This window comes from Neofelis nebulosa, chromosome 1 (assembly GCF_028018385.1).
Source record: "Neofelis nebulosa isolate mNeoNeb1 chromosome 1, mNeoNeb1.pri, whole genome shotgun sequence".
Taxonomy (NCBI): domain Eukaryota; kingdom Metazoa; phylum Chordata; class Mammalia; order Carnivora; family Felidae; genus Neofelis; species Neofelis nebulosa.
Window position 1 is genome coordinate 11126670 of NC_080782.1, and position 11203 is coordinate 11137872.

Sequence of the window (11203 nt, forward strand, 5' to 3'; positions counted from 1 at the left end):
GAGTCTGTTTCTTGGGAATTGCCACATTCTGTATTAAGTGTTTTGTGTTCTTCTTACTGAGTGGATCATCCATGTTGCCTGTCATATTGCCTCAAACCTTCCTTTTTCTTTTTTTATTAACATGTTATTTACTTTACGTTATTTTTATGTTTTGGAGCATGTGGGTGGCTCAGTCAGTTGAGTGTCTGACTTTGGCTCAGGTCATGGTCTCACGGCTTGTGGGCTCGAGCCCCACATCAGCCTCTGTGCTGCTAGTGCAGAGCCTGGAGCCTGCTTCCAATTCTGCGTCTTCCTCTCCCTCTGCCCCTTCTCTGCTTACACTCTGTCTCTCTGTCTCTCAAAAATAAACGTTAAAAATTAAAAAAATATATTTTATGTTTTAACTAACCTCTACATCCAACATAGGGCTCGAACCCACAACCCCAAGATCAAGAGTCACACGCTCTACTGACTGAGCCAGCCAGGGGCTCCACCTCAACCCTTTCTTACAAAACTTTTAAAAAAACTATAACCTCTGACAATTTATAATCACACTAATAATAATAATAAAGATTTTTTTTCTTCTACTTCAAACTAAACTACTAAACAGAAAACATGGATAAACTGAATTATTCCATTTATACTCTAATTTAGTTTCCTGAAACTGTATTTATTAAACACTTATTTATTTTAAATTAGAGTTAAATAATGTCGGTGTTTTTGTTCTAAGCATAGTAATATGCGGAGGGAGGAACAGAGGAAGTGAAAAGAAGGGAGGGAAGAGAGGAGAGGAGGCCAAGAGGAGGGAGAGGCCAGGCATTCTTAAATGTAGATGCTTGTTTTCATCTCTGGGCACACTGTGCCCTCCCAACTGCAGATCAAATGCTCAGACGTAGCACAGCATATGTGAGCACCCACTTCCCATCCCGAACTTTCACCAAAGCAGGGGCAGGGCACAATTTGGGAATAGAAGAGGTCCAAGGTAAATGTGGGGGTTCCAGAACCTAGTAGGTTCAGGTCTAGACCGGAGGAAATGGACCAGGATGCAGCACAGCAATAAGGGTCTAGATTGAGCGGCCAGGACCTAGAACCCAGTGGTTTCGTGGTTGGCCTGGCGATGGGGGTTTGGGATGGCGTGAAGACAGCCAGTTATGTCGTCAGCAGGGGAATCCCCTGGAGGGTACCGAAGGAGTTTTGAGATATGGGAAAGAGCTCAGACTAAGGGAAGAAGGAGTAGGTCTGGTCTAAAAAAAAGCCAGAAAGGCATCTAGACCAAAACTGCACGTTCTCCAGTAGGAATGAGAAGCCAAGTGCTTCTGCCCTCCCTGCTTGGTCAAGGCGTGGAAGAAGAGGGGAGCAGGGGTGAGGGATCCTACAGGCAGAGCTGGACATGCCAGGCCAGAGTAAACACATGAGTGCCCTGTCCTGGAGATGGACAGGGCACTCATGTGTTGTGTGCCCTGGAGACAAAATGGAAGAAGGACCTTCAGCATTCAGTTCATTTAAGTCCCCGAAAGTGCCCCGGCTCTGGGTGTGGCTATCCCATTTGCGAGATCACCATACGGTGGCCCCCACGGGAGGCCTGGGTATGGCATGCTCTGCATGCTACAGAATTTGCAAGCCTCAGAGGGTTCTAGGAGCCCCGCCTGGAAGGTGACAAGCCAGGTTTCCTAAAACCTCTGGTACCACTGCAGGGTAATGGCAGATTCCTGGCCTCTGAAACCTGGGCCAGGCATGGGGGGCTCCAGGGCATAGATTATGCACTCTGGAACTCAAGAAAGGCATGGTATGGTGGATTCTGGAATGTGGGGATTCCAAGAGCAGAGCCGGAAGGGCCGGAGCATATGGTGGAGGCAGAGTTGGGGGCTATAGACCCCACTGAGGGTTTGAGATCTGGAGTGGAGCTTAGCATTATGCAAACTGGTTGGGAAATAACATGTTCTGGTCGGCTAAGTTTTCCATAAGTCAAGGTTCAGCAGAAAAAGTCTTAAATTATATCTAATTTTTCCATGAAAATTTCCTAATAGATATTATACTTTTCCCTCTTTAGTGAATAACACACAGTGCATAAATTTAAATTCTTATTGATGCTCAAGTTCTTTTCTGCGTTGCTATTCTATAACCTGCAATATCAACAACATAAGAGTAGACATTTGGCCTCACATTCGCCATGGTCTGTTGTAAGAGCCTGCGGGCATGGACCTCCTGGCCCTGGCCCATGGACACATAACGCGTGTCTATTTTTAATCTCTTCCCCAGGGCAATGATGGAATCCGTGGGATCTGAGCCCATAGACAGGAGACAGATGAGTGGTGTCCGCGGATCAGATTCCTCCCACGTCTTTTCCAAGTCCAGGATAACACCTTCCGCATACTTCTCTCCCATGGAGTCCATGATGTACTTGCGGGCCTGTCAAAGACAGTACAGGAGTCACAAAAAGTGGCTCTATCCCCTTCACGTGTCTGATGCACTGTGGCTTCCAAAGTTCATTTTTATAGATTATCTTGATGCCCAGAGTAATTCTGCTTAGGGAAATAGGACATAGACATTTTTCTTGTTCTATCTCCACTCCGTAGGTGGAGGGGCTGTGTTATTTGCCAACACACGTCGCACAGTTCAAAGACCAGAACCCGAGTTGGTGGACTCCTTGTCTGGAACCTGGTTCAATACACTGGCTACTTCCTGGTACATAAAAAAATGTAAAATATTAGGCGACTGTATTCTTTAGGATGCTTTAAGAGAAATGCACATGCATTCCAATAATCAAGTAAGCAGCACAATGCCTGGGGTTTAATGGATACTTATCAATAGATAACTACTGAATGACTTCTTGTTGAATGAAATATATTAGACGCTTCCTGAATGAATGCATTAATGTTTTAAAGATTTAGTCCATAATTGTTCTCCTAATCACTGTCATATCTTTCCATTTTTGGCTTATCTCCCTTACCGTTAATTTTGGTTTGACTGAAATACATGCTTGCAGTATCACAGGCTATGTCAACTTATCAACCATATATAAATATTTTGAACAACACAGTCTCTTTTCAAATAAGGTAAAATAATTATGTTAGATAAAATACTATTGTGAGTATGACCTTTAGTCTATATTCTCCCTCTGGTAAACATTGCGTGCCCTCAAAGAAAAACTTCCTTCCATTCTGTTATCTTCTCCCACCCCATTAGAGTAAGACCCACGTTTTTTATCCCCGGTGGGATTCCCCAGAAGAATTGCTCTCACATAATAAGCAGAGCCCAGGTGGGGGTACAACATGAACTGTAACTTTTCCAGGTGCAGGGCAAAGTGAGCCTTGGTGAGGTGGACCTTAGTAGGACCCCACTTTCATTCCCAGAGAAACACAAAACAGTTGTAGGTAGAGTTTCCCTTAAATCAGAGAGGCTTCAGATAGCCAAAGTAAGGGTGGTACTGGTTAAACCATTGTTTTTGACTTAAAAACATCCAAAGTTTGATTTCAGTCAGTAATACAGGCTCTTCTTCCATTTTGAATACCTAGCTATGCTCTATCCATTCTCAAAGTGATTGCCACACCCTACGTCTCTGAGCTTAAAAATGGTCAATCACACCTCTGCACCTGTTCTTTTCTGGGTGCTTCTGAGACATAAATGTGTATGTACCATGTGACACCCTCCGAGAATGCAATGGTTTTGCAACCAGGCCCTCGAATGTCCCCTGACATGGGCAGTCATACTCAGCTGAAATACCAAGAACAAGCCTGGTGCTGCTTATGGGAAATGGGGACTGAATGTAGACTGTAGACCTTCTAATATGCTTCCCAAGAAGGTGTCTCGTTGAAAATCACAAAAGGAATATAATGTGAGCATACGAATTTCAGAGGAGAAAACATTTTTCCAGAGAGGACTTCTAGATCTTAAGACTTGGGTGTTATCATAGGGGCCATGGGAAGGCACTGAAAGACTTTAAAAGCCAAGAAATAGAATATCTTATTTCCATTTCTGTATGTTCTCTAGAACATACAGGATTGACTAGGGTGGGCAAGAAGGAACGAGAAGACCCCAGTTAGGAAGCCATGGCTGTGTCCAGCCTATAGATGACAGACGCCAGGATGAAGAAGACAAAGTTACAAAGGAGCTTGTAGACTTCAATTTTAGCACTGAACCAAATAAAATGTTACATGAGGGGGTAAAAAGGAAGGAAGAGAGGAAGGGAGGGAGAGGATGAGAGGAGAGGGAGGGAGAAAGCAGAAGAAGTAATAAAGAAAGAGGAGGAGGGAGGGAGGAGGGAAAGAGGGGAGGAAGGAAGTGAGAAAGAGGGGAAGAAAGGGAGGGAAGGAGGAAGAAAGAAAGAGAAAGAAAGAAAAAGAAAGGAAGGAAGGAAGGAAGGAAGGAAGGAAGGAAGGAAGGAAGGAAGGAAGGAAGAAAGAAAGAAAGAAAGAAAGAAAGAAAGAAAGAAAGAAAGAAAGAAAGAAAGAAAGAAAAAGAAAGAAACGAACTACTTGAACTTTCTACATTGTCCTTAAGGCAACAGTTTGACAATTCTTTTGGGCAAGATAAAAGTAATGAAACTGAGAAGAAAAACTGAAGGAAGGGTGATCTCAGTTGCCCTGCATTGCAAAACTCATTTTTCTTTTCTCAATAAATCATTGAATCTAGTTGTTTTCATGATTCCTTGGTACTTACATGGATTTTGGAGATGGTTACTCCATACGGTTTTAATGCTCCCTCTGGAGAGTGAAGCGCTGAACTTCCTACATCCCATTATAAACCCAGCCTATTTTTACTATATGGCTTCTTGGGAGAAGCACCTAAGGAATCAAGCTGAGCTGAATATTCAAGCTGAGTTTTTCATGTGAAGGCAGGACACCGCAGGTCTTGTTAGCAGTGACATTTCCATGATGGTGGGCCAGCAAATTAAAAGTCTTTGAAAAGATGGATCTTTCGGAGGCAGGATTCACATTTAAACCATACGTAAAATTCAAGAAATCTTAAGCCATCTCCTGTATCAGGGGTGGTGAGGCTGTCTGGGATCACAACTATAGATTTGGGAATACTGTGCTACCCTCTCATCTGCCTCTCCTCCTAGTGCCTTCTCATCATTCCTATTTAAAGAAACATTCTTTTACTACTAACAAAATGGAGCAGCCATATCATGTCTAAGTTAATATAAAAATGGTATGGAAGAGCAATACATCACCTTTATGTTATACCTATGTGACAACTTAAAAACATGGCATTCTCATTCATTCTTGTACCATTTAGAACAAAGAAGATTAGTAAATCATTTAGCCCAAACGTACACCTTGCTATATTTGTTTATTTTTTCACTTTGCACATAGGTACTGCTAGAAAATTCCAAAGAAGCCTCCAAGAAAATTCACATTGGGATTAAAATTTTCAACATTTCTTTATATTTCAAAGGAAATTCTCCTTAAAAATATTCTCCTAGGGAAAGGAGGACCCTCTTGCACTGTTGGTGGGAATGCAGCCACTCTGGAGAACAGTTTAGAGGTTCCTCAAAAAGTTAAACACAGAACTACCCTACGATCCAGCAGTTGCATTGCTAGGTATTTACCCAAAGGATACAAAAATACTGATTCAAAGGGACACATGCACCCCAATATTTATAGCAGCATTATCAACAACGGTCAAGCTGTGGAAAGAGCCCAAATGTCTATCAATTGCTGAATGGATAAAGGAGATGTGGTACATATATACAATAGAATATATTACCCAGCCATAAAAAATGAAATCTTGACATTTGCAATGATGTGGATGGAATTAGAGTGTATATGCTAAGTGAAATAAGTCAATCAGAGAAAGACAAATACCACGATCTCAGTCATATGTGGAATTTAAGAAAGATAATAGATGAACATATGGGAAGGGGAAAAGAAAAAAAAGGAGAGAGGGATGCAAACCATAAGAGACTCTTAACTCTAGAGAACAAATGGAGGGTTGATGGAAGGAGGTGGGTGGGCGATGGGCTAGATGGGTGATGGGCATTAAGGAGGGTACTTGTTGGGATGAGCACTGGGTATTATATGTAAGTGATGAATCACTGAATTCTACTCCAGAAACCAATACTGCACTGTATGTTAACTAAAATTTAAATTAAAAAAAAAATACATATATATATATTCTCCCAGGTGTGCCTGGCTGGCTCAGTCAGCGGAGCATGTGACTCTTAATCTCAGAGTTGTAGGTTCAAGCCCCACACTAGGTGCAGAGATTACTTAAAAATAATAATTAAAAAAATCTTTAAAAAAAATATATTCTCCTATTTTTTCTAACATGTACTTTTTACCTGGGCAATGGTTCTGTCAGGACACCAGGATCTAATAAGGAGAAGACATCTAAAGCAGTCAAGAGATTTATCATAGGCATTTGGAAGGGGTTCTTCCTCAGGGTTTTCCTTATCAAACCAAGTTTTCCACATTTTCTCATTTCTTGATATCTGAAATATCAGGGGATAAGAATTGCATCACAGCACAAGAAAATCTTTTAGTAATAGTTCACAGATATTTTTCATCAAACCTTCTGACCATTCCAGACATGTGTGAAAGATATCCTTTGACCTTTTCATTATTTTATATTCTAGTAGCAAAAAGTGTAGAAGTCTAAAATCAAATGTGATTTACGCTAAAGTCACTCTGTATTAATGCCAGCTTACAGCTAGTTTTTGAAGTAGGGAGAGTCTTGATTTGTTTAATATCTTCTAATGCCTTTGTGGTAACAATTTTGTAAGGAATAAAGAAATCAATGAAAACTCATTTTCATTATTTTAAGGAAATCTGATTTGCTTCATGAAATCCTCTCATTATCAAGAACAAATTCATTTAGTTATTCACATATGCTTCCTCATTTCCCAGGACCACTCCTGGCACAAAAGAAGACATTTAATGCATGTTTATTATTGAACAAAAAGCTTTTTGGTCAATACTCTATTAATCTAGAGTAATTTGAAATATACCATTTCATATCATCATCGAATGAATAATGATACACATGTTTCCTTTAGGTAATTGAGAAAGAGGAAAAGAATACAGTCCATTATCCTTTAGAGCTTAAAAACTCAAAGAGAGACAAGCATTCTGTCGGTAATCATCTCAAAAACATAGAACAAACAAACAACATCTGAAGATAAATGTAATCCTATGTTCTCTGGTATATTCCCTTCGATTAAAGCCCCTGGTATATTTCTGGGAGGCCTAATCAAAGGAAAAGGCATTCCAGATCTGTATTTAGAAAGTATCATATAAGAGTAAAAAACAATAACTTCCCTCAGTCATCAAAGACTATATGACATGGAGGGATTTCAGCACAAGATAATCTCCATAAGACAGCAACTGTTACTGAACAGATATCAGTCCAGGAAAGGTCACTAGCAGTCACCTTCAAGGGGAATAAGCTAGAGTGCATTAAAACCTCCCAAATGAAAGTTATTTTACTACATGGTAGAAATAATGCAGATCACCAGACATAGGCCAAAACATAAAAATACATAAAAACATACAAAGCATTTTTAAAAAGCTGAACATTAAGCTTCTGGTCAACTTCAACTGGGAGGAAAGTGAAGAACCAACCTTAGCACAGGTTCTGGTCATAAAAAAGTCTACAACTCATGGCTGAATAAAGCCACCTTGCTGTCAGTGTGACCTCTCTGGTCTTCTGATTTTTAAGAATCTGTTTCCTGGTTTGTCTCAACTGAACTCTCCAGACCCAACTTCCATGATCCCAGTACATACACAATTCATAGGGAACTGGCTGGTTGGGAAAGGACAATAACTTGTAAAGATAAGGGGCCAAGCACTGGCATTAGATGTAAGTCCAGATGCCTGGCTAAAGCAATATAATGGTGGAAGGACAAGGAGAGGAAGAAGAAGAGAGACCAGGACAAATGGGCAGGCATTTAGATACAGGCTCTTTGTATTTTTTTTTTTTTTCCATTCAATCTCCTCTTAACTGTATCTAATGATCTAATTAAATCTATCAGTTTCCCCACTTGTGGATCTCCAGTTGGTGATACTGACATATGGTACAGGACAATAGTAGTTAAACTTGGGTGGAGTTCGCTTTATCAGAGAGTTGAGTGAGCATGAGCAAGGTCAAACACAGGTAATACCATTGTATGAGTGACAAAGTGAAAAAATCTCTCTTCTGCAAATACTGTAGCTGGTGATAAATCAGGAAGCTGCTCCCCATGACACTGCCATAAGTTTATTCAAAGCACAAGTTACCTGATCAAGGACATCAGAAAACTGTCTAAGTTTGCTGAGTGCCACTAAATTCAGCCAGGTCATGTCCAGGATCCATTTGGATGGTTTAGGAGGACAAGCTTTAAGGTCCAATGAGGCACCTCCTTTAAAATTAAACATAAAAAGTTACTAGACTTTTCTTTCTTTACTCTAAAACAGTCTATTTACAACAGCTTTTGCTTACACTTTTCATTTTAATTATTTTACAACCTTGACATTTTTTTTAACTCAGAAAGGTGTCATCGTAATGGACAAGCTTTAAAATTTAATAAAGGAATAGATGATTTTAGAAAAACACACTTGAGAATCAGCAATATAAGTGTGGCCCAGGAGGATGCTGAATTCTATCCTAGCCCCATCTGGCCAAGGTCTGGGACAAGGCAGCTCATCTGTCTGGGTCTCTGTTTCCAAATATATGTACGCTGGGAATAATGAAGGCTGGATGTTGTGATAATGACAGAATGACAGAAAACACATGTGTAAAGCACACGAAATGGGATCAAGACCAGAGCAGAGGGTCACTAAATGAGTAGCTACTGTCAATGTTAAGAAGTGCATGATGTTCACACAAGCTCTTTCAAGGAGAGAATTTATCTAGAAATGTCAGCAGCACTACATGTGTTTAAAGAGTTCTCATCTATAAATCAGTATATTATCTATATCCATTTTGAGCACATCGAAGGATCCTGTGTTGTATCACTTATTTTTGGTCAATCTAACCACAGCAAATATTTCCATTGGGTAGTGACTCTTATCTTGCTGCTGATTTACCTAAGCTCATGCGATTCATGTAACTCTCACAGTACCATAAAATAAATGACACCTTAAAATGTTATGGTTGCTCACCTCAGAAAAACTAAATGTGTAAACAGTCATATTTTAAGTCAGAGGAAGAGTTAGAAAGTCTTTATAGGATATAATATACTGTTCAATAAACACCATCTATTAAAATGTTTCAGGGAAAATATGCTCCAAGCATGATTCTTAAAAGAATATAACCAATGCATTTGGTTACCTTTAAAATCCTTTTCTGAACAGAGCAGGTCATGAACAAATAACAATACTCAAGATATTTATTGAGCCAATCTCTACTTTATCCAGGTACCCCATGGACCCCACTAAATTACTATCTTTTGCCAAATCCATCTTAGTATATTTCCAAGAAGGTAAGTGTGGCCTTGAAGCAATTTTGATAAGATTATTAACTCACAAAATCAAAACAGATTGCTTTAATGGCAGGGAGTAGTTAAAGACCTAAGGACAGTGGCATTGTGTTGAAAAATGTCATACCAATTTCTATGGAAACCGTCCATTTTCCAACAAACTCAAAAGAATAAGATATTCACTAGAGAGTTAGGGAGAAGCTATTTATGGGAAGGAAAGGGTGTTTCTTGCAACCAAAGCATTATTCATTGTTTAGTAGAGAGTAACTGTGTCATGAATATCTTATCTGCTTTAACAGTGTACAATGGGCCACAGAGAATGATTGTAATGGGTTGGGGACAGATGTATTCCTGGATAATATGGCACCAGATTAAATGTACTTCTGATGAATAAATGGTTGGAATAGGAATAATTCAAAATAAATTCTCAAGATGATTGAGACTTACGCTGTTGCTTTCATTCTGGAAACCCTTACTTTCAGAAAAAGTAAGTTCCAATTTTTAAGGTAATACTTCGTAAAAATGATGTGTTCTTATAACAAAAAATGTATACAAGTTACACCACACAGTTATAAAGCGGTATAGCCAAAGCAGATTTAGCACGCCATCTGGACTGATCCTTTCCCACCTTGGAGATGAGCAAATTAAAAGACCAGTATCAAAGTACTGTTGCTATCTGAATAACATTTTCAGGGTACCTGGTGGCTAAGTTGGTTAAGCATCCCACTCTTGATCTTGGCTCAGGTCATGATCTTGCGGTTCGGGAGTTCAAGCCCCTAGTCGGGCTCTGCACTGACAGCACAGAGCCTGCTTGGGATTTTCTCTCTCCCTCTCTTTCTGCTCCTCCCCTCCTCCCTCACTCTCTCTCTCTCTTTCTCAAAAAAATCAAAAACGGGGGCGCCTGGGTGGCTCAGTCAGTTAAGTGTCCGACTTCGGCTCAGGTCATAAGCTCACGGCCCGTGGGTTCGAGCCCCGCGTCGGGCTCTGTGCTGACAGCTCAGAGCCTGGAGCCTGTTTCAGATTCTGTGTCTCCCTCTTTCTCTGACCCTCCCCTGTTCATGTTCTCTCTCTGTCTCAAAAATAAATAAATGTTAAAAAAAAAATCAAAAACGTTTTTAAAAAATCTTTAAATAACATTTTCAAACACGTGAACTCCCTCTGCAGGAGAGTTCACTCACTGGGTAACTGTCACTAAACATAACCAGCAAAGAGCAATCTTACAACGTAACTGCATTCCGAAGTTTCTTCTGACACTCCGTTTCATAAAGCAGCATTCTAAAACTGTTGAATGCCAAAGACCCACAAAAGCTGTCCAGCCTACGCCAGCCGGGGACTAATCAAAACAAACTAAAATACTAAAGAAAATATCACAATGCCTATCATTTGCTGAACACGTTCCATGTGCCGAGATTTACAGAAATTGTATGACCTCTCAAGAATCTGATGATGTAGATTTGACTATCCTTGTCTTACAGCTGAGGAGGCTGAAGCCTGAAAAAAGTTAAAGAATCTGCTTGAGACACTCATCAAGAAATCAGCAAAGTCACTATTCTCACTTAGTCTTGCTAAACCTAATCCCACATCTGCTATCATCATGCCAAACTGTAACACACTTTACGGTATTTCAACCAGACCTGGATGCATTTCATGAGGAAATGCATTTCATGTCGGGAACAACTTGCCACAGTAAATGCCCATCAGCTGGAGGACCAGTCAATGAGACAGTATTATTGGAAGGGCTCGGCAAAAAAGTCAACCCCGACACCAAACATCTAAGGGATGTCTCCCCAGTTTATCCACGTGCTCCAATTTAGGAAAACTGAAAAA

At 40.2% G+C, this 11203-nt stretch overlaps 1 protein-coding gene across 2 annotated transcripts in view; it reads right to left on the reverse strand.

The window, feature by feature from the left end:
• DNAH5 (dynein axonemal heavy chain 5) overlaps nt 1-11203 on the reverse strand; it is a 289955-nt gene that overhangs the window by 22065 nt on the left and 256687 nt on the right. For both annotated transcript variants that reach the window (XM_058715840.1, XM_058715830.1), the window contains exons 69-71: nt 8196-8317; nt 6263-6412; nt 2143-2388 (exon numbers count right to left, since the gene is read on the reverse strand). In XM_058715840.1, the coding sequence (XP_058571823.1) occupies nt 2143-2388; nt 6263-6412; nt 8196-8317 (518 nt within the window). The remainder of the gene's footprint in view (nt 1-2142; nt 2389-6262; nt 6413-8195; nt 8318-11203) is intronic.